At 43.1% G+C, this 24,428-nt stretch overlaps 1 protein-coding gene across 3 annotated transcripts in view; it reads left to right on the forward strand.

Moving 5' to 3' along the window:
• Positions 1 to 978: 978 nt before the first annotated feature.
• Positions 979 to 24,428, forward strand: part of GALNT7 (polypeptide N-acetylgalactosaminyltransferase 7) — a 128,484-nt gene continuing 105,034 nt past the window's right edge. For all 3 annotated transcript variants that reach the window (XM_083367284.1, XM_083367283.1, XM_083367285.1), the window contains exon 1: positions 979 to 1,556. In XM_083367284.1, coding sequence (XP_083223410.1) covers positions 1,431 to 1,556 — 126 coding nt within the window. In that variant the 5' untranslated portion in view covers positions 979 to 1,430. The remainder of the gene's footprint in view (positions 1,557 to 24,428) is intronic.

The raw sequence follows: 24,428 nt of genomic DNA on the forward strand, positions 1-24,428 counted from the left end.
GTATAGGATGGCTATGTCCTTGACACATATGAACTACTAAATAGATTATTATAGAAACATCCATGTTTTTAAAATAAAAGGCAAGGCAATGGATAATGTAACAAAAAGACAGAAAAGGCACTTTCAATAGCAGCTAACAATTATTCTAAGGGCTTGCCCAAAAAACATATCCCCCAACAGCCCCCCAAAATGAGGGAACCAAGAGAGGGAACTAATTTGCCAAAATTTTCCTTGATACTTTTTAGTTCCAGATTTCACTCTTACTCTAAAAAATCAGTGAGTCTAAGTACACATTTAAAATTCTGAAGATCAAACAACACTTTCTATTGCAATCCTCCCCTCTCCTCAGGAAGTGATCAACACAACGATTTACTTGATTTGGCCTTTCATTTTGCAGGTTTGAGAGACAACTTAGAATTGAGTTACCAGAGCAGAATCTGACCAAGAGAGGACAACTAGGGACACTCATATCCAGAAGTGAGTACAATTCCTTCTAGAATAATCCTTTGGGGCTTATTTGTTTAAATAATTCCACACTAGCATTTCGTTTTCTGATGCAGAATGCCTTTGAGCACTTTCCTCCCCTCATCCTTTACCCAAATAACCTCCTAGGATATTATTTTTAACCTGTGTAGTAATGATTGATAACCACCGACATTAAGAATCCTTTTTATGATGTAGTTCTCGGGCGCACCATTTCTTTTTGATCGAATTTTCTCCCGTGTCAGTCCAAAGAAAAAGGCCAGCTCTGAAAGAATTGGCAAATGTGCTAATCCTTCCCACCTCACCAGAGCTAGGAGAAAGAGTCCAGTATTTACCCAACTTTTGTCAGGTTTACAGTTGCAAATCCACCTCCTTAAGGCGACGTGTCAAATGAAAAAAAAAGGGGATAGGAGGCAACCTCGAGTTCTCTAGTGTCAATCCAAAGCAAGCCACGTGGAGCCTTTGCTCTGGAGGTAACTTCCTGCTCAGCTTCAACAAGCTGGCCGAAAGATTAGCAAGGAAAGCAGAAGGAACGAGACATACAGAATATTCAAAGAGAACCAGGGAAAAAAACAGGCACAGGGTATTAGGGAAGAGGAGCAAAAAAAAGTTTGTGATTTTACAGGGAGGGAGCGGGCGCGCAGTAAGAGACCGAGAAGGAAAGGCGGTAACAATTGGAGAAAATTGAGGAAGGCCGAGGGAGGGGGAGGAAGAGGAGGAGGAGAAACGAAGCTGCAGGGGAGGCGAGCGAGAGCAAAACGGGGCTCGGCGCCAGGCGCCTGCCTGTGAGGGAAAAGAGGCAGCAGCGAAAGGAGGAAGGAAGGGGAACCACGCAAAGCTCGGCGCTCAAGTGAAGAGCAGCAACAGCAGTCGCCGGGAGGAGGGCGAGAGCAGGATCCCGGTGGAGGCGGCGGCGGCTGGGCAAGCCGCTGTGGCAGGCGCTGAAGATGCGGCTGAAGCTGGGCTTCCTCTTGCGCGTTGTCCTCCTGGTCGGTTCCTTCCTGGGGCTGCTGCTGCTCTGGTCTTCGCTTTCCCCCCGGGCCGAAGAGCCCAGCCCGGGGGAGAAGATTCGGGTAAGTGGCTACCGCGAAAGGGATGGGGGAGTGCCTGCGGGGGGAAAGGTGGTGTGAGGTCCGCGCACCGGCCGACGGCCCACTCCCGCCGGTTGCCTGGGTGTCGGGCCGAAGCTCTCTTTCGATCTGGGTCCGGCCGAGAGGGGGCGGTGGCGGCTTTGGTTGGTGTTTGTTCTGTTGCCCAGGCTGCGGCCTGTGGCGTTGGCGAGGCCTGCGAAAGGACATTGGTGGCTTTGGAGGGGCTCTGCTACAAGCTGGGAGCTCCCCTTTGCCATGGGGCGGTGGTGGGCAAGCAGCCGCCCAGCAGCGGGTGGGCGGCGTTTCTTCAGGCAGCCGGACATTGCCTACTTAAATGCTTTTATTGATGTTGTATGAAGCGGGTCTTTGCCCTTAGCAACCTTCTAATGTGTGCGGAAGGTTGAAAAGGCTGTGCAAAAGCCGTAATATTGTAGTTTGAATGGCAGGTGTAGGATGCCTCTGACCCCAGATTGTGGGAATAAGTGGCATGCTTTAACACAGGATCTTCTGTCAGGTGCTTCTGTCTGAAACAATGACATGCAGAGATGCATAAAATATTTCCTTTTTAGTATTTCTAAATATATCCCTATAGAAAGATATATGTAGTTTAATAATTACTATCCTTTGGAGGCTATTTTTGATCCGTGGGAATGTGCTAGAAATGTAATGGGATATTTCTATCTTTAGCAGTTTGTTTTGCACCTGTAAAGTGTTATGAATTTAATATTTCCTCCCCTATTATCCGCCCCAAATCATGTAGTTAGGTTGGGCTGTGAATTAATGACTGCAAAATCATCACTTGATTTTCTGTGGCTAAAGATGGACTTGAACCTGAGCCTCCCTATCTCAACACAGAGCAAAAATTAAAACGTGGGCAGAAAAGAAAATTTTACCCAGAGGGCTTTGCATTGTATCTTATTTAAACCAGTCAACCTGTTTCCTTACCATACATACCAGGAACTTGTAGTCCAGCAGGTGGTGCATTTCTGTGCTGCCTTGCACACTTGTAGTCCAGTGCTATGCTCTTGAGTTCACCAGAACGTATTTCTAAAAAACAATACATGTAGATGTTTAAGCTTCAGAAGTAAATTAGTCAATGTCAGAGTGTTTACTTTTTTGTTCACTTAGTCCTGCTTCTTTGAGTCCTGCAAAAACTTTCAGATGTATATTTTTTTAAAAAAAATTCCAAACCAAAACAGACTTACTAATAATATTTTTGATTGCTGGTAAAAGTAAAAGATAGGGCTTTTAATTTTGGTAGCAGTTATACTGAAACTTGGTAAATTTGATGATTTGTCCATGTATTGTAGTTGGATAAAATCTCACTTGTGCCTTTTTGAACTAAAATAGCGCATGCTTACCTTTTGGCACTTCTTTAGCTGGCCTTTGTGGCATGAACATCAGCTGTTTTTGTTTATTAGGTAGTCTTTTTTTTAATTATAATGGCAAAGCTTTGACTGAAATATATGCACCCAGCATAATTAATACATTTAATTTCTAATGGTGTATATACTGATCTGTGTTCCATCAACCTTAGGGTTGCTTTCGGCATTGATCTTAATTTAAAACATTTATATACCCATCCATCTTTTATTGAACTTTGGATGCTTCCCAATGAACAGTCAAAACAATATCAATAATAAAACAACATAATACATAAATATATTAAAATCAGAAACATAAAAAATCCCTGGCACCAAAGTTAAGCTTGCAACATACAATCCCTTATGAAATCCTCTTATCCGTCTCATCATATCCCAGTGCTTGGGGGGGGGGGGGAAAGCCAGTTTTTAGTGCTCTTTGGAAGGCTAGGAAGGTGAAGAAGCCTGCTGAATTTCAAAAGGGAAGATATTGCAAAGGTAAATCAAATATTTCCAGAATTCTGTCTGGAATGAATACAAAGATACAGGTTTGCAGTAGAATGGTATAAATACAGATAGTTCTTGCTTAATGATCATTCATTTAGCAACCATTCAAAGTATGGGTGATGTTCAACAAATGGTGCTTATGTCCAGTTGTTGCAGCAATCCCACTGTCCTGTGATCAAAATTTGGGGTTTTGTAACCCACGCTTAAAATTGCAGGACACTTTTAAGTCCCCTCACCCACCTATATTCCCCATCTCTGTTCTTTTGATTGCCCAGCACAGCAGCGCTCCTCTGCAGCAGCACTGGGGCTGAAGTAGAGGCCCAGTCCTCTAACTTTAGTGCAAGTGTCACTGTGGCCAAGAGTTTCATTGTGCAGCAGAATCAAAAGGAAAGAGATGGGGAAGATAGGTGGGTGGCTGGGGTTGAAATGGAGGCAATTCCTTACCTTATGGAGGCTTGGGGGTGGAAGGGAGCAAGCTGGGAATGACTTGGATCAGGTTGGGTCCTGGCCTAGTGACTGATAGGGTTTGATTAAGAACAAAGGGATTGCTATCGCTAAGCAGTGTAGTCACATGATGTCAGACTTTTATGGTTCTAATTACTGTCATAACTTGAGATCACCTGTAACACGATTTACTTGCTTTTTCCAGGTGAGTCCTTGGTAGTTCTATTTAAGAAGTAATTAAAATTTATATATTCTCTTGATTTAAATTAGTCTGATGTCAAAACTGAAACAAATACAGTATGGGTAAAGTGTTTCTTACTAAGAACCTTCTAAAATGGTAGTGTTAGCCAAAATACTAAATTATGTACACATCTGAATCCGACCGATTGCGACTAAGAACCCATATTAGGTCTTATCTCGCGGCGATAAGGGTGGCGAGGTCTAATTACTTCGCTACCCTTATCGCGTCCGCAGATAATCGCCCGGCCGCCCTGTTTAGGGTGATTCGCTCCCTCCTTAATCAGGAGGTGAGTGAGGAACCCTTGCAGGGGCGTGCCGAGGAGTTTAGTCAACATCTGTTGGACAAAATCGCTCGGATTCGGACCGGTTTGGACTCTGACTGGGCAGAGTCTGACGATCAGGACACGGGTGGTCTTGTCAATGTTATCTGGGAGGAGTTCGATCCTGTAACTCCGGAGGAAGTGGACAGGATTAAGGGGAGGCTGAGCTCCACCACATGTTTATTGGACCCGTGCCCTTCCTGGCTGGTTTATGCAGCTCGGGAGGGGACACGAGGCTGGTTCCAGGCGGTTATATCTGCCTCTTTGAGTGAGGGTAGTTTCCCCGCCACCTTGAAGGAGGCGGTGGTGAGACCTCTCCTCAAGAAGCCTGCCTTGGACCCAGCTGTTTTAAATAACTTTCGTCCGGTCTCCAACCTTCGCTTTCTTGCGAAGGTTGTTGAGAGCGTGGTGGTGCATCAGCTCCCTCTGGTTCTGGATGAAGTGGATTATCTAGACCCGTACCAATCGGGCTTCAGGCCCGGGTATAGCACGGAGACGGCATTGGTTGCGCTGGTGAATGATCTCTCGAGAGCTCGGGACGGGATATTCCTCTGTCCTAGTCCTATTAGACCTCTCAGTGGCTTTCGATACCATCGACCATGGTATCTTGCTGCGGTGTCTCAGGGGAGTGGGAGGCACGGTTTTTCAGTGGTTCTCCTATCTCCTGGGACGTTCGCAGTCGGTGTTGGCAGGGGGGCAGAGGTCGACCTCGAGGCCTCTCGCTTGTGGAGTCCCTCGGGTCGGTCCTCTCGCCTCTCCTGTTCAACATCTACATGAAACCGCTGGGTGAGATCATTTGTGGTTTTGGAGTTGGGTATCATCAGTATGCTGATGATACCCAGCTTTTCATTTCGACCCCAAACCACCCCAGTGATGCCCTCGACGTGATGTCCCGCTGCCTGGAGGCAGTTCGGGTCTAGATGGGGAGGAACAGGCTTCAACTCAACCCTGACAAGACTGAGTGGCTGTGCGTACCGGCATCTCAGGATATTCAGGATATCCCATCTCTTTCTATGGGGGGTGAGTTATTACCCCCCGTAGATAGGGCTCGCAACTTGGGAGTCCTAGATTCACAGCTTTCTTTAGAAGACCATATGGTAGCTGTGGCTAGGGGGGCCTTCGCCCAGGTCCGTCTGGTGCGCCAGTTGCGGCCCTATCTAGACCGGGATGCCTTATGTACGGTCATTCACGTGCTCGTGACCTCTCGTTTGGACTACTGCAACGCTCTCTACATGGGGCTACCCTTGAAAACCACTCGTAGGCTCCAACTGGTACAGAATGCAGCCGCGAGAGTTGTGTTGGGAGTTTCCCGATACTCCCATGTTACACCTCTGCTCCGCGAGCTGCATTGGCTTCCAGTTGTCTTCCGAGTGAGATTCAAGGTGTTGGTAATGACCTACAAAGCCCTACATGGCATGGGTCCGGAATACCTTACCTTCCCTCCGCCCAGTACGCTCCCACAGAGAGGGCCTCCTCAGGGTGCCACCGGTCAAAGAATGCCGACTGGTGGCCCCCAGGGGGAGGGCGTTCTCTGGGCGCGTCAGATTTATGGAACCATCTTCCGGTTGCGCTCCGGATGGCGCCCGACCTCCGCTCCTTCCGGCGCGATCTAAAGACTTACCTCTTCGAACAAGCTGGGCTGGCCTGATGGGATGGGGTTGGGTTTTATTAATGTGTTTTAACTTTTCTTATTGTGTTTTAACTTATTGTAAGAGTTGTGGGCATTCTGTTTAATCTCTTTTAATTTTTGTATTTTGTCTTTTACCATGCATTGCCCTGTTCACCGCCCTGAGTCCTTTGGGAGAAGGGCGGTATACAAATAAAATTAATAAATAAAATATAAAAAAGACATTTTTAATGAAAATGCAGAATGATAACTTCAACACTATTGTATATAAACCAAAATCCTGGATCATATTTTGTGAAGCATGTTACTTTTAGTCAGGAATTGTACTTGAAATACCAGGAGCAACTAATTCCTTTTCACCAAACATTCTAGCTGTTTAGGACGATAAAAAAGTATAGATGTGCTCCCATACTATTATAAGGCAGCTTTGCTCTAAAATGAGATTCTAATAAGATTGAAAACAAGTTACAGCATATATTGGAATTCTTAAAGAATGCCCTTTGACTTAAAATAATTTTAAAGAGATTGAATTCATGTTTAAACTTACAATAATGACACAGTAAAGACAATAATGTGCTCCATAAACTTACATTTTTAAAAATCTAAACTATTTGAATAGTAGATACTAACAACCTGCAAATTCCAAAGCCATGAGAAGTACATGTGTTGATGTAATTTATCTCCAAATTAAAAAAAAGGAAAGAGATAGTGCATATATCTGTTGATATTAGTTATACATATACATTCTTATTTTGTTGATATGAATGTTGCTTGTGTAGGTACTGCTCCTAGAGTGTGTTTTATGTAAAGCTGCTTCTTGAATACATTTTCATATCACACATCTTAAACACAAACTTATAGAAAAGGCTCAATATGTATATGAAGACTATATAAATAAAAAACATTAATAACTTAAGGTAAAGGTAAAGGTTCCCCCGCACATGCGTGCTAGTCGTTTCCAACTCTAGTGGCCGGTGCTCATCTCCGTTTCAAAGCCGAAGAGCCAGCGCTTGTCCGAAGATGTCTCCGTGGTCATGTGGCTGGCATGACTAGACGCCAAAGGCACACGAAACACTGTTACCTTCCCACCGTAGTGGTCCCTATTTTTCTACTTGCATTTTTTTACGTGCTTTCGAACTGCTAGGTTGGCAGAAGCTGGGACGAGTAACAGGTGCTCACTCTGTTACGCGTCACTCGGGATTCGACCTGCTAAACTGCCAACCTTCTGATTGACAAGCTCACTGTCGCAACCCACTGAGCCACCACGTAATAACTTACTTTATACTAATTCAAGAGATAAGTCTATCCAGCAAGTGCTGATTAACTTGCTCATCCAAGTGTGTTTGTTTCTTGCTTTATTTTTAATGTATCAAGTTTATGGCAAGTGTACATTCCTATCACCTAGTATTTGATCCTTTTTAATTTGAAGAACAAGTGACCTACCCTGAAATCTGCATGTAAAACATACTTAATCTCCACAGAATCTCTCTAAAATAATTAAAATAATATTTCAGTTGCCCCTAAATAAGCAGTAGTCTGTATTCTTAGTGTTTTGCTTGTAGATTCATCAAGTTTGCCAGTGATATTTTCTTTTCCTGAAGGATAGTATAAATGAGGTGTAAGTAGAACTTCATGAATTTTCAATCCCAAAATAGCATGTACATCAATTTCTAGAGAAGATCACAAATAGTGTTAAGTATTCTAGGCTATTGTCCTTTTTGTTCTCTTTTGTACTATGGCAATTTGGCCATTAAAAGTAATTGGAACATTTATCATTCGAAAAGTGTTACAACACTTTAATGGAACTAATGGTATAAAAGAAAAAGGTAGGATTCTGAAGAAAAAAATACATCTGTTTTTATGAAAATCAAACATCGTGGGCTGGACGTCGTAGATTTTACAAGTAGTGTGTTTTGGGGTGATATTTTGTACTGTCTTCATTATGCAAGGAAACAAATAGTGGAGATCAAAGCTTGAATTGCTATAATGCACTGTAGTCTTCTGCTTTGCCTAATTTATGGTGCTAACCCCTCTCCTCCATTAATCATGAGCTTTCCAAAACACACTGTTTAATGATGCTACAGAAAAACTTTGGATTTTTTTTAGTAATCATAGCTGTAGTTCCAAGAAAAAGACAGTGTGTTTAAATAAGCATTCAGTACAATGCTGTTTTCTAAAAGTAATTATTTAACAGTGAATTATCTGCTTTGGGGGAAGTGTGCCATCACATTAGTTAACGAGTAGTTCACTGGAAAAAATAACATCCTCACCAACTGTGTTGAACATTCATTATGATACATGAGAGGTTCAATTCCAGCTCTCTGGGGGATAATTTCTGTTGATATAAAGAATATAAAGCAAGAGCAGTGTTCAAAAAGGCCACAAATCACCTTTTCAGCATTAAAGAGCTTATGAAATCCTGGAACAATGAGTATTTTGATTGCAAAAGTGTTTCCTAAATTTGTGTTGGCAGAATCTCACTCTATGGGACAAGGCCAAGGAAATGTGCATGTTTAAAATTGTGTGAACTTTTATATTACATCTTTTAACTGTATTTAGAATCTATACAAAACCATTCCAAATCAATAGTGTAACTGCACATTATGACCAGCTTTTATATGATCTGAATTCATGAATTGTTGTTGTTGTTGTTGTTGTTAGTTGCGAAGTCGTGTCCGACCCATCGCGACCCTATGGACAATGTTCCTCCAGGCCTTCCTGTCCTCTACCATCTTCTGGAGTCCATTTAAGCTCACGCCTACTGCTTCAGTGACTCCATCCAGCCACCTCATTCTCTGTCGTCCCCTTCTTCTATTGCCCTCAATCTTTCCCAGCATTAGGCTCTTCTCCAGTGAGTCCTTCCTTCTCATTAGATGGCCAAAGTATTTGAGTTTTAGCTTCAGGATCTGGCCTTCTAAAGAGCAGTCAGGGTTGATCTCCTCTAGGACTGACCGGTTTGATCGCCTTGCAGTCCAAGGGACTCGCAGGAGTCTTCTCCAGCACCATAGTTCAAAGGCTTCAATTCTTTGGCGCTCAGCCTTTCTTATGGTCCAGCTTTCACTGCCATACATTGCAACTGGGAAGACCATAGCCTTGACTATACGCACTTTTGTTGACAGGGTGATGTCTCTGCTTTTTAATGTGCTGTCTAGATTTGCCATGGCTTTCCTCCCCAGGAGCAAGCGTCTTTTAATTTCTTGGCTACAGTCCCCATCTGCAGTGATCTTGGAGCCCAGGAAAATAAAATCTGTCACTACCTCCATTTCTTCCCCATCTATTTGCCAGGAATTGAGAGGGCCAGATGCCATGATCTTGGTTTTCTTAATGTTTAGTTTCAACCCAAGTTTTGCACTCTCCTTCTTCACTCACAACAAGAGGCTCTTTAGTTCCTCTTCACTTTCTGCCATTAGAGTGGTATCATCTGCATATCTTAGGTTGTTGATGTTTCTTCCGGCAATCTTAATTCCAACTTTTGATTCATCTAGCCCTGTCTTTCTCATGATGTGCTCTGCATATAAGTTAAATAGGCAAGGCGACAGTATACAGCCTTGCCGGACTCCTTTCCCAATTTTGAACCAATCAGTGGTTCCGTGTCCAGTTCTCACTGTTGCTTCTTGGCCTGCATATAGGTTTCTCAAGAGACAAATAAGATGGTCTGGTATGCCCATCTCTTTAAGGACTTGCCAGAGTTTGTTATGATCCACACAATCAAAGGCTTTAGCATAGTCAATGAAGCAGAAGTAGATGTTTTTCTGGAACTCTCTAGCTTTCTCCATGATCCAGCGTATGTTAGCAATTTGATCTCTAGTTCCTCTGCCTCTTCGAAATCCTGCCTGTACTTCTGGTAGTTCTCGATCCACATGCTGCTGGAGTCTAGCTTGTAGAATTTTAAGCATAACTTTACTAGCATGAGAAATGAGTGCAATGGTGCGATAGTTTGAACATTCTTTGGCACTGCCTTTCTTTGGAATTGGAATGTAAACTGATCTTTTCCAATCCTGTGGCCACTGTTGAGTTTTCCAAATTTGCTGGCAAATTGAGTGTAGCACTTTTACTGCATCATCTTTTAAGATTTTGAATAGCTCAGCTGGAATACTGTCACCTCCACTAGCTTTGTTGTTGCTCAGCTTTTCTAAGGCCCACTCCACTTCACATTCTAGGATGTCTGGCTCGAGGTCAGTGACCACCTCATTGTGATTATCAGGGACGTTAAGCTCATTCTTGTATAGTTCTGTGTAATTTTGCCACCAATTCTTAATCTCTTCTGCCTGTGTTAGGTCCCTGCCATTTTGGACCTTTATCATGCCCATTTTTGCATGAAACGTTCCCTTCATCTCTCCAATTTTCTTGAAAAGATCTCTGGTCCTCCCTATTCTATTGTTTTTTTCTATTTCTTTGCATTGTTCATTTAAGAAGGCATTCTTATCTCTTCTAGCTATTCTTTGGAATTCTGAATTTAATTGGGCATATCTTTCTTTTTCTCCCTTGCCTTTCGCTTCCCTCCTTTCCTCAGCTATTTGCAAAGCTTCCTCAGACAGCCATTTTGCTTTCTTGCATTTCTTTTTCTTTGGGATGATTTTGGTTGCTACCTGTTGTACAATGTTGCGAACCTCTGTCCATAGTTCTTCAGGCACTCTGTCTATCAGATCTAATTCCTTAAATCTATTTGTCACCTCTACTGTATATTGAACAGGGATATGATTTAATTCATACCTGACTGGCCTAGCGCTTTTCCCTACTTTCTTTAATTTAAGCCTAAACTTTGCAACAAGAAGCTCATGGTCTGAGCCACAGTCAGCTCCTGGTCTTGTTTTTACTGCCTGTATAGAGCTTCTCCATCTTTGGCTGCAGAGCATATAGTCAATCTGATTTCTTTGTTGACCGTCTGGTGATGTCCATGTGTAAAGCCGTCTCTTGCGTTGTTGGAAAAGAGTGAATATGCTGTTTAAAAGAGTATTGTTAAGAAAGCAAACAAAAGTACTTTATCCATAAAGATGTTGCTAATATATGATATGAGGAAATTTTGGGAGAGAAAGGATTGATGGAAAAATAGTCCCAGGCCATTTTACAGTATTTTTTGTTTGTTTGTTCAGTTTATATAGCTGTCCATTTCACATACCTTATTTCCTTACTATAAAAATACCCTTATGTACCCAGGCCAGAAGTACTCTACAATACTTTACAGTGGTAAAATTGAATTTTACATTAGCTAAAATATGTCAACTGAAGTTTATGAGATTTATTACATTTGTACAGGCTTGCATGGAAAAGAGAAAGATAATTTGTTTTTGGATTGGAGGCCAATCTAGCTGTGACAGATGTCTAGGTTGATGCCTATCTAGGCTGATAAATCCACTTTCCCTCACAATTTCATATGTACATTATTCCTCACAAAGTTGTGCACTAGGGCAAGTCATAACTATCCCAGATAGAAAGAATGAACCTTCTTTGGTCAAAAATTTGCTCTTGTGACATTAAGTTAGTATTGGATTGGATTGGATTTATTAGATTTATATGCCGCCCTTCTCCCTAATGACTCAGGGCAGCTCACAACAATAAAAATTAAGAGACATAAAATACAATAATTAAAAAAGAATTAAACAATGAATATAAGAAATACGGGACAATTTAACACGATAAAAACCAAATTAAAAACCATGGTCAGTCCAGGCCCGCTTGTTGTAACAACCATGTCTTCAGGTCACGGTGGAAGGATCTAAGGTCGGGCTGTCCGCAGCTCCGGAGGCAGTTCATTCCAGAGGGTCGGCGTGCCCACAGAGAAGGCTGTCCCCCTGGGGGTCGCCCGCCGGCATTGCCTGGCCGCCGGCACCCTGAGGAGGCTGACTCTGGGAGCGAACTGGGTGATGGGAGGTTGACATTGGCAGCAGGTGGTCTTGCAAGTACCCCGGGCCTAAGCCATGTAGGGCTTTAAAGGTAATTACCAGCACCTTAAAGTATGTATTTCTGAAGGACAGCTTTGATGAAGGCTGTAAAAGTAACCCTGGATATTTATAGAAGAATTGTGTTCTTATAATACCTTGCACCTTTTTCTAGTACAGAAGCAGCTATGTAGTTGCCTTTTTATCTTTGGTATATTTAATCTTTTTGCCTCAACCTTTTCTTGTCTTCTCCATATTCTTTCAGCCTTCACTAGCTGGGAACAGGGCTTAGGAATATAATATTAACATAATAACAAGAGCCTTGGTGGAGCAGTGGGCTAATGCCTCCTTAAGTAACACCAGCTGCCTGCAATTAGTGCAGGTTCGCATCCCACCAGCTCAAGGTTGACTCAGCCTTCCATCCTTCCGAGGTAGGTAAAATGAGGATCCAGATTGTTGGGGGCAATTAAGCTGACTTTGTAATAATGCCGCTTGGGGTTTGTGTGAAAGCCCTAATAAGCAGGCATATACATAGAATGAAGGCTACTGCTAAGCTTGTATGCTGCCCTGAGTCTTCGGAGAAGGGCGGGATATAAATGGAATTAAAATAAATAAATAAAATAAATAATTCTTCCTCACTTTTCTTTTACTATATTTGTTTTTGAAAACTTGAAAGAAATTGGCTGTTACCAAATTATTATTCCTAGTATATAGTATTTAGTTTTATCTTCATCTGACTAGCAATGAGTCAAAACAGTGTTTTCTTGGCAACAATACGTATCATATATTTTCTTCTATTGAGATGTTTATTTATTTATACTTTGAATATTAAACTCTTGCCTTTGCAGGTTGTGTTTTAAGTATTAAAACAAATTAGTTCAAGATTAGCTTCTTTTGAGATCAGCCAGTTGCTTTTAGGTGCTATCACCTGCTAGGCTGCCTAGGATTTAATTTGTACTAGGCCAGGGGTCGGCAACCTGAAAAAGGAAAAGAGCCATTGGGAACCGGTTCCATCACACATAAAAAAAAGTGGGAGCCGCGTGCGTGTGTCCATGCACGCGCATGTGCGCGTCCATGCACACCTATGCGCAAAAAAGTTTTTCGCATGCGCAAAACGTTTTTTCTTGCGCATGTGCGGACGCGCGTGGTTGCCATTTTTTAAATGTGTGATGGAACCGGTTCCCGGTTGCGCGACGGCGACGACCCGTCTGCAAAGCTGCCGCTTTCGGCAGCTTGCAAACGTGCCGCAGCAGCTTTCTCAAAGACCGGCGCCGCTGCCCGTTCGCGCGGAGGTACGCGCGCACCTCTCCGAACGACCGTAGGTGCACGCGCACCTCCGCGCGAACGAGCAGCGGCGCCGCTCTTTGAGAAAGCTGCCGCGGCCCGTCTGCAGGCAGCCGAAAGCGGCAGCTTTGCAAACGTGCCACGGCAGCTTTCTCAAAGAGCGGCGCCGCTGCTCGTTTGCGCGGAGGTGCGCGTGTACCTCTCCAAAGGTTTGGGGAGGTGCGCGCGAACTTCCACCCATTCGGAGAGGTGCGCGTGCACCTCTCCAAATGGGCGGTGCCACTCTCCATTTGGAGAGGTGCGCGCGCACCACTGCCCATTCGAAGAGGTGCGCGCGCACCGGGCGGCTGGGAGCCAAAGGAGACAGCTGAAAGAGCCACATGCGACTCCAGAGCCACGGGTTGCCGACCCGTGTACTAGGCAATCCGTGCCTTGTTGGAACATTTCAGAGATATTTTCTTACCTAAACAGAGAAACAAAATGACAACATGTGGGCAAAAAAGCAATGGCACTGGGAGCAACTTCCAACCTTACTGCCATCTTCATGTGCATATTGGGGTGCATATTAGGGAATGCATAAGAGGTGCCACATGGGTTGGGAATAGTAGTGGTGTGCACCAGACATATCATATGGGTTAGGCAGGGCATGCAGGTTGGTGGTATAAGTTGCGAATGGTGCTTGAGGTGTTGTCAGGGTTGGGTAGGACATGGGCAATGCACAAATTAAGAAAGATCCATGAAAGTCAATGGAGTGTAATAAGATGATGGTATGGGTCAAGAAGAATGCATGGGGATCTCAGGGCTGTGTGAGAGATGGGCCAGTCATGGGTGGCATGGGTTGGGAAAGATGCTGGCAGTGTGCAAGAGGTGTTGTGCAGTTTAGGTAAGTCTGTGAAGTTGAAGAGGGTTGGAATGATGTGTGGGGATGCATAATGAGCCAGGAATGTGGGTCAGGAAAGGTACATGGGGTATTGTAATGGCCCAATTGGTTTCTCACTTGGAGAAAGAGGATGAACCAGAACCAGAGCCATCAGACATGGAGATCCAGGGTCCCCAGAAATGCCCAGAGAGCCTGGGGTTGAAGGGGAACATAGTCCTGGGTACCAATGCTGCAAACATTGGATGTTTTTGCTTTGACAATATAAGAGGCAGCCTTTTCCTTTAAATTGTTTTGCTCTTAGAATTAGATGAAGCTGGGGGGGGGGAGAATGTTACCCCGGTTGTTTAAGATAAGAAATTGCACATTATAGAACAGAAGGGAAGCTTTGCCCTTCAAACTGATTGGAGAATGTGATTTATGACTGCAAATTGGAGGAGGGAACTGTGCCAGATATTAGGTGCTGAAGGGAGGGGAATTCAGATTTTGGCATCTCAACATGCCGTGTCGACACATTGTTCTTATTATTATAGACTTTTTAGAATAAACAATACCTGAAGGTTCTTTGAAGTGTTTCATTAGCTGGAACCATGACATCATGCCAAAATCTACTTTCTCTTCAAACTACCTGGAGTCTTGAGCTCCAGCCACTGTCTCTAGGATTGAGGGAAGCTGGCAAAGATTCAGGGGAAAATTTTCTCCCCCCCCCCTTTTTTATTAGTTTTCCAATATTCCAATAGTATCTTTAAAAAACAATGTGGTGTCTGGGTTACAATAATTCCATTTCAGACAAATACATATTATTACAAATCTCCAAATTGTTGTAACCAATAGTTCCTCTCTCATGTTTCCTTTAATACATATTATCTCTTATCTAAATTAACATACTTCTCATTGCTATCCATTAGTCATTTAATAGTTTTCTTATATTTGTCCAAACTTTGGTATATTTTATATTTTAACATTCCATCTTTAAAACATCAAATACCTTATATATTTTTCCAGCTTTAATTTTACATTAATATTAAAATTAAACGTTTAAAGTTTCTCATTTTCATATTTCTAAATAACCACTTTTCCCTTTACACAATTTTCTCTGATACCTAGTAATATAAATACACTTCTTATTCATCTCATTTCCATATCAACAAGTTAGTAGTACAATATAAGAATGGTAGTCATTAGGATACCAATTGTAAGGAGGAGAAAGAGGAGGACAATATAATATTCTTATTTCTTATTTATAGTTTCCACATATTGAAAATTAACCAAAATTTCTCCCGTTTCAACATTTAATACATCCTTTCATGTCACTACATCCAAGTATATTAGTTACATTGTATCATTCTTAACATATATACATCTTATCCATGTCATTTAAAGAGCTCAATATTTCAATGTTAGTATTCATACATCTGTGTTTTATTTTTTTTAATTAGTATTTTTATCTACTCATCAAAACAATCTCTCGTAATCCAAGTACAATCCTGTCGATTTTGGTATTATCTATTTCAGGCCTCTTAAGGATGTTCATATTTCTTCAATCTTATTCTTGCTTTCTTCCTTTGCCATGTCATTATTCGCTTCTTTGCCTCAGGGTCATCAAAGCATTCTTGTGTTGTTATATCATATTGAAGTAGCCCTGCAGTCTCCATTTTTGAAGGATTGAGGAGTCTGTTAACAGTGCCAAATCTTCTCATTTTCACCTCTTGATATAATTGTCCTGGACTGAATAAATTTTTTTCCACCTGTTTCTCATTTTGGTCTTCAAAAGTCTGTGTTTGTTGAATAGTTAATTCTTCTACCAATGTATTTTATTGTTCAATTTCTTCTGTTAAGTTCTGCCCCGATAAAATATTAGTTGTAGTCACTGTTCGAGTTTGTTTCTTCGAGATGCTTTCTAATTCTTTTCCAAAAGCTCTTATTTCATCGCCAGCTGTAGAAAGGAACTGATAAGTTTGGTAAGATATTTCCCACATAGCATAGATTTGTTTTTGAAACTCTTCCATGGTGGAGTTTTGCATCTGGTGTTCAAGGTTAATGTTATCTTGTTTTTCTTAAATATTTTCTTGATTATTTTTAAAGAGAAAGTCAGATTGCAATTTCACGTTTAGCCACTGGGTGTCCCCCAAGTGCTTTGAAAGTTCTTTTCTTTTGGTCTATTTCTTTTTTCAATTTTTTTTAAAAAAACATCCCTGAGCTTGCTCGCCTCTTATTTGAAGGGAGGGTTGAATTCCCCCCTCCCTCTCTGTGGTGGGAAGGTATTTTTTTAATCCCATTTATATCCCGCCCTTCTCCGAAGACTGAGGGCGGCTTACAATCTAATGTGCTTAGCAATAGCCTTCATTCTATGTATATGCTTGCTTATTAGGGCTTTCAGGGGCCCCCCAAGCAGCATTATTACAAAGTCAGCTTATTGCCCCCAACAATCTGGGTCCTCATTTTACCTACCTTGGAAGGATGGAAGGCTGAGTCAACCTTGAGCCTGGTGGGATGCGAACCTGCACTAATTGCAGGCAGCTGGTGTTACTTAAGGAGGCATTAGCCCACTGCTCCACCAAGGCTCTTTTAGCAGCTTATTTAGGTGAAAAGAAGAAGATTAAGGTATAAGAGAGGAATCTTATCCCCGTCTCTTCCACGCTGCTTTAATGTTGCCTGGTGGTAAGTTTGACTTCGGCTATCTGTAGCCTAGTAACTGGCCATATTACTATGGCCGGTCTTTTGTCCTCCAGTTTGAAGGGAATGCAGGCACTAACGGGGGGGTTGCGGCTCCTCCACGTTTCTACAAAAGCCCCTTCTTGCTGGTCGCCCCTGTAGGGCGACTCTTTGGCCCTTTTAGGACCCCCCAGCAATGCAAAACTGGACATGGAAGATGAGAGACCTCCTCCAGACGTCCATGTCGGCTGGCTTGGCAAACCAGAAGCCCTCAGGGAAAAATTTTCATCATGGGAAAAGAGAAACAGCTTGAAGACAATGACCTGGCAGTTACTGACACCCCAGAGGAGGAAGCAACAGATGGCATGCTGTGGGAAGATGAGTTTTTGCAGAACTCCCAGTTGGAGGCGGATGTTCTATTCCAGCCTACTACTGGCTTTGCAGAAATGTCAGGGACAACCCCTTTTCAAAAGTCAATAGGCTGAAAGTAAGCCAGCCAAATTTATTTACACAAAGGAAACGAAACAGATCCAAAACAGAGCAAAACAAAATGCTAACCACAACTAAATCAGAACCTGTTCAAACAGTTGCCTTCAGCAACCAGCACCTCCCACACATTCCCTTTTAAACACAGTTTCAAGGCGTGGCTTCTCTTTGCCTCCTCCCGAGGTGCCTCATTGCACTCCTTTGTTCATTCCTGCTTAGGGCGTCCTTGAACAAAGCCAGCTGTGAAACATCTTCGTCCAAGCTTTCAGGCTCACACAGCTGGGTCTGAGGAGGAACAAGATGGGAGGGGCCTGGCTGAGAGCCCTGCGATGCCTCAGAACTTTCCTCTGCAGGGTCTCCAATCCCCTCCTCCTCCTCCTCCTCCTCCTCCTCCTCCTCCTCCTCCTCATTGTCCGATTCAGCTGCCGAACCCACAGGCTGACACTGAATCACAACAGTGGATCCCAAGCAGTTAGGAGAGCTTATCTGGTCGTCAAGCTGGAACTGTTAAGGTATAAATCACCTTAGTAGAGGGCGAAGGACCGTGCTTCAGAGAATGCATGATGTGCATGAAGGAAGGAAATAAAACACGACGCATAATCTTACTAAATACCTTTTAATTACAAAAATATAAAAACTAAAATATAAAAACTAAATATATATTATAAAGAGAGCTAGCTGACTACATCCTAACGTAACAGACAGTAACAGCAAAGTGAAAGACAATAAAGAAAAACACTGTGAGACCTTTTTCTAGACATGCGCACTAAACAGACTGAAACCATAACATAACTAGTCATATGGGATTCACTATGGTTACCAGATAAGTTATCACAACAGGTGCAGAGAGCAGGGAAAACGTACAGTTAGAAATGAACTTTTCTGACGAACAAAAAAAACACGTGCAGTGACATTCCCCTTCTTTCGTCAGCAAAGTGATGACTCAAGTAAGGCTCATCTTCTCACGCAGATACTCATGCTGGGCTGTAGGAAGTGGTTTGTTCAGCATATCAGCAATTTGATCACGTGTAGGCACATACTGTAATGTCACAAAACCTTGTTTAACCAGTTGCCTTATGTTTTGATATCGGATGTCAATGTGTCTGGACCTTGAACCTGTAAAACGTGTTTCAGAAATGTAAACCACAGGTTCATTATCTTCCATCACAGTGATCGGTCGAATCGGATGTGTCCAGATATCTGTGACTAAAGCATCAAACCAGGTTAAAGAATTGCATGCATCAGACACACAAGCATACTCAGCTTCTGTAGAGGAACAAGAAACAAAAGTCTGTTTACGCACATGCCAGTAAACAGGACATCCATTTAAGAACATCATGTAACCTGATGTACTTTTCCGTGACTTCTTATCACTCGCCCAATCTGAATCTGCATAACAACATAACTCTGCATAGTCAGTATGTGTTGGTTCCAACAACAACTTCATGTCTTTGGTGTGTTTTAGATACCTCAATAACTTTTTAACACATGTCCAATGAAACTGTTTTGCCTTGCCTACGTGTCGTGATAAAAGATTAACACTAAGTGCAATGTCGGGTCTAGTCCAACTACTAATATATAGCAGCAACCCAATGACTGAGCGATATAGTGTTTGATCTTCGAACTCAGGACTTGGTTCATGTGCCAAAATGTGAAAGTCAGTTTGCATGGGTATACTCACAGGCTTAGCGTCCTCCATGTTACAGTGATGTAACAGTTGTTCAATCTTATCTTCTTGTGTGAGACTAAACCCCTTCTGAGTTTTGGCAATTTGAACACCTAAATAAGTGTTAATACATCCTAAAGACTTCAGTGTGAAAAACTTTTGTAAAGCTTTAGCAAAAACCTCACTCATCTGCTTATTTGGACCAATATAAACAATATCATCGACATAAACAAGAATTATCTCATACCTATTACCGGATCTTTTAATAAACACGCATTCATCTGTTTTGGACTTAATAAAGCCCATTGAATTTAGTTTGTCAGAAAGACATAAGTACCACATTAAACCAGACTGTTTCAGACCATAAAGACTTTTGTGTAGAAACCAGGTATCCCCTTCTTGCTGTCGGAAACCTGGAGGACCTTTGACGTAGATGTCCTCATCAAGATCAGCGTGTAGATAAGCCGTTTCAACGTCAAACTGGAAAACCTCTAGGCCAAGGATAGTTGCAGTGGCTAATGCGATTTTCACACTTTCAGTCCACACTGTGGGTGAGTATGTATTTGTATAGTCCTCAGGATAACGTTGAGCGAAACCCTGGGCTACAAGTCTGGCCTTGTACAATGACTCACCATTCGGCTTCTTTTTGATCCTGTAGACCCATCGAGTACCAATAACTTTCTTGTTTGCTGGAGGGCTTGCAGGCGTAAACACTTGGAGTTTCTTTAGACTGTCCATTTCAGCCTGCATCGCCTCAAACCATTTATCTTGTTCAGATTCAGGAAGATGTTTGATCTGTGTGAACTTCTCATTACAAATCAAAGGTACAGGTGTTTTTGTTACTTGCCACGAATACCGTTTTGGAGGGATTCCCTTTGTGGTCCTCTTGGAACGTCTCGGGCCAACCGTCCATTCTTCTTCCGTGTCGTCCTTGTCTTCATCATTGTTGCCAGCAGCAACATCGGCGGATTGCGAAGATGGAACAGTAGGTTGAGAAGAACTCGTGGAAGGAACATTATCCTGTGAATCTTGATCATCAGGTTGCGTGGCATCAGCAACATCATCTCTAGGAAAATAAACTCCAGGATCGTTAGAATGAATCCTGGACCAGTCAGCATCTTCCTCAAAAGTAGCAGATTGTGAAACCACAATAACATGATGAGAGTCAATGTATTTGCTCCATTTTGAATTATCATCAATGCCCATAAATCTCATCCTTTTTGCTGCAGGACCCACTTTCTTTCTTTGGGCTAAAGGAATATTGACCACAGCATAGGAACCAAAAACATGGAGATGTGAGAGATCAGGCTTGTGTCCATACAACATGAAATAAGGGGTCTGATTTATCACACTACTCCAAGTGCGGTTGATGATATGGTTAGCATATTTGATAGCTTCACCCCAGTATGGAAGATCAAGGTTGGCATCTTCAAGAAGGCAACGCATCGTGGTTTGCAAAAAACCCATTTCTGCGTTCTGCCACTCCATTTTCAGCTGGAGTATAAGGAGCAGATGTCTGATGTACTATCCCATTCTCACACAACCAGTCCTGGAAACGCTGAGACATGAATTCAGCACCGCGATCACTCTGGATTCTGGCAGTGTTGACCTCGAATTGGGTATAGACAAGACTAGCAAAGTCTTTAAAGATCTGAAAGGTCTCAGATTTTTCTTTCATGGGATATACATATCCATATCTAGAATAATTATCAACGATTGTCAAGAAATATCTTTTACCACCAAGTGTTGGTGCAAAAGGACCAACTATGTCAGTGTGTACCAAATCAAAAATGTGTGTTGACAGGCGTGTAGCGTGTTTTGGAATTGCTGCTGCCTTGGATTTGGCTTTCTTGCAGACAGCACAGTCCAAGAACACCTTACACCCCTTTAGATCCAAACCTCTTGCGAACTCTGGCATCTTCTTTAGAACATGGAAACTGGCATGACCCAATCTTCTGTGCCACTTATGGATACACCTGGAATGCAAAGGTTTGCCTGTTAGTGAATTCTCAACATTAGCATTTTTATTAGGAACCCCAGGCTTGCTGTGAGCAACCTGTGTCTTTTTTGTATTTTTATCATTATTAGGAACCTTTGGAGTAGCAACAGGATCTCTCTCTGGGACGTCTCTCTCTGGGCCTGTGCTCTCCCTTTTTGGAGCTTGTATACTTGCCTGCTCTTGCTGCTTAGACTTTGGTTTTAAATAATAAACACCACCAATCAACATGGTCTCAGCAACAATATCTCCGTCTTTGACTATATAACTTGCTTTTTCAAGATGGTGGACCTGAAAATGAGAAAACCTAGACAAATGACTCTGACTAAGCAAATTACTACTGGCAGACGGAACATAGTAAACATCTGGAATGAGAGCACCGAGCTCTTCAATATAAACAGTTCCTTTTCCCATGACCTGAACAGGATGATTGGAAAAAGAGTAAAGTTCACGAAGTTCAGGTTCAGGCTCGTGCATCTCTGTGTAAAGCTCTTTTCTGTAGGTAACATGTAATGCTGCTCCGCTGTCCAAAGTCCAAAGAAGTCGTCTGTCGTACTCTGGTTGAGGCTGTGGATCGTTGGTCACAACCAATGTGACAAGTGGAGCTTGTGGATCACGCCTGGAACCACGACCACGACCTTGTCGTCCACCTCTACCTCTGTCTCCTCTGGAATCTGTTCCTCTGGGCTGGTACGTGACGGGCGCTGGAACTCGTTGGGGACAATCCCGGGTGGCGTGTCCCACACGATTGCAGATGTAGCATCTTGGCATCCTTGGAACGTAGGTCCTTCCATGGAAGGCACGCCTCGCTGAAGCTCTTGATGCAGGTGGTTCCCTTAAATGTGGCGCAGCTTGCATAAGTGCCTCTTCTTCGGTTAAAATCCTGCATACATGATCCACTGTGCGTTGAGCAATAGGCACTTGATTGATCTTGGAAATAGCATCTTTCCACTCATGATTCAAAGAATTGATGATAATGCTGATCATTTGAAAATCATCAATAGGATAGCCTTTTTAACCCAGTTCTTTTCTAATACCTTTCATTTTAGTCAAATGTGCTCCAATATGTTCACCAGATTTTAATCTGGAACCATGGAACTCAGACAAAAGTAAACATGTAGACTCAATTGATGTAAGCCGATAACATGTCTCTAACTGAGTCCAAATTTGTTGAGCAGTTGCATCTTGTGAAAACGTGAGCTGCAATTCAGTGTCCATTGACATCAATAATGTTGTGCATGCTCTATTATCCAAGTCCCATATGTCAGGAGTCCATGGCTGGGCAGGAGGATTAAACACCATCATGTGAGTACCTTCTCTGCGTAGCAAAAGTCCAACCTCACTGACCCATGCCCTGTAATTCTGTCCTGACTTCTTTAATTTTGAATCACCAGCCAGTGGTACAATGGAAGGTGTTTGATGAGGAATATACAATTGAGGTACTGGCTGTGCAGGTTGTGCAATCCGACCATAACCTGCAGGGGGCACCAGTGGCGTCTGCCTGGACATGTGGCAGTTGCATTGAAGCTGCCGGTAGTCTTGGTGCTAGCTGTGACTGTCTTTGAGCTGCTATTCTACCCTGGCCAGCAGGAGGCGCTGGCGCTGGGGCTGGTGCAGTAGCATAACCTGCAGATGACATTGGCCTTCGCATATAAGAACCCGGTGGCAATTGCATGTGGGCTAAATATGGCTGTGCTCTGCCAGGTAGAGGGGTTTGCATAGAAGCAATATTAACAGGAGAAGCAATAGTAACAGGAATCGTAGCACCATCAGGGGCTGGAGCCTCAGATAACGGCAGAAATCTTGTATCTCTGAGCAAAGATTCCTGCATGGACAGTTGCGAGAGTGAGAGCTCCAATTCATGTCTTAATGCAGCTTCACCAGTAGATGGTGCTATAACATTTGCTTCAGGCATCACTGTGGCACTGTATGGCCTTTGGGACAGCCCATAATCATGTGACATAGGAGCCTCCGGTTCCCATTCGTCTTGCATGACACTCAATGATGGGCGTGACTTTGGCTTTGGGAAAGAAGGAGGCAATATGGCTTCTTCTTGTGGGTGTGGCAATATGGCCGGTTCTTGCTCATAACACCTCTCATATTGCTGAACCATTGACACATATTCCTTTGCCTGCTGCAAACGCTTTTCAAAAACCCCAATTTGTTCACAGTAGCCTTGCATAGCCCTATCTCGCATAGTTTGCTTGGGGCTTGAAGGAGCAGAAGGAATTTTCTTCGGCTGAACTTTAGGTTTTGCTCCAAGCCTTTGAAATTCATCTTGAGCCCCTGGAGTGTGAACATTTTCAAAAGCAGCTGCCAGGGAGCTTGGAAAAGTAGAAAAAGGAGTGACTGACCTTGCATCGTCGAAAGGAGCAGGTGCGTCTTCTCCAAGGCGTGTGGCTGAAGCGATCAGAGTTCTTAAAGTTGAAGGGAGATGCCCCACAGACAAGCTCCTGGCCTCCCATTTCAGCCGTGGCTTCCTTCCTGACATGTTTCAGCAGTTAATCACCGCTGCCTCGCTAGCACTAACTGATAACAGCCGCAGAAACATGCATCTCTAAAAACATAAATCAAACCATCCTTGATACCAAAATGTTAAGGTATAAATCACCTTAGTAGAGGGCGAAGGACCGTGCTTCAGAGAATGCATGATGTGCATGAAGGAAGGAAATAAAACACGACGCATAATCTTACTAAATACCTTTTAATTACAAAAATATAAAAACTAAAATATAAAAACTAAATATATATTATAAAGAGAGCTAGCTGACTACATCCTAACGTAACAGACAGTAACAGCAAAGTGAAAGACAATAAAGAAAAACACTGTGAGACCTTTTTCTAGACATGCGCACTAAACAGACTGAAACCATAACATAACTAGTCATATGGGATTCACTATGGTTACCAGATAAGTTATCACAACAGGTGCAGAGAGCAGGGAAAATGTACAGTTAGAAATGAACTTTTCTGACGAACAAAAAAAAAACAACGTGCAGTGACAGGAACTACTCCAGTGGAGAGTCCAGACGCCTCGAGACTGCCTTGCCGCCCTCAAAGACTTCAAAAGCAGAATGGTGGAGAGCTACCAGATCGTCTGCCACTGAGAAGTTGGGTGAGTGGAAAATCCTGTCTGCAGACCAGAGAGCCCTCCAGCCCCAAGAGTCCCCTGCTAGGCCCTCAAGCCCCACAAAGAGACCCCCAGCCTGGGACCCCTGCAGCAATGGGAGGTTTGGGAACCCCACAAGTGGAAAGCCAACAACCTCTGAGCTTGCTACAGCTAATAGAGCCCTTGCAACAACTTTGGGTGGTGCAGAAGCCTGGAGATCAGCAGCTGGTGGAAGGACGACCACAGCAAGGAGATTGTTCACTGCCCCTGAACATACAGCAACTGCTGAGGAGCCCGCAAATGAGGGAGATCCAACAGCAATCCCTACCCATCCAGCAACCGTTGGGCCTACAGCAGCAGGGGCGTGGCCACAGGCCATGAACATGCAACCCCTGGGCATACA

This window comes from Vipera ursinii (genome assembly GCF_947247035.1).
Source record: "Vipera ursinii genome assembly, chromosome: 7".
In the NCBI taxonomy this organism is placed as follows: Eukaryota; Metazoa; Chordata; class Lepidosauria; order Squamata; family Viperidae; genus Vipera; species Vipera ursinii.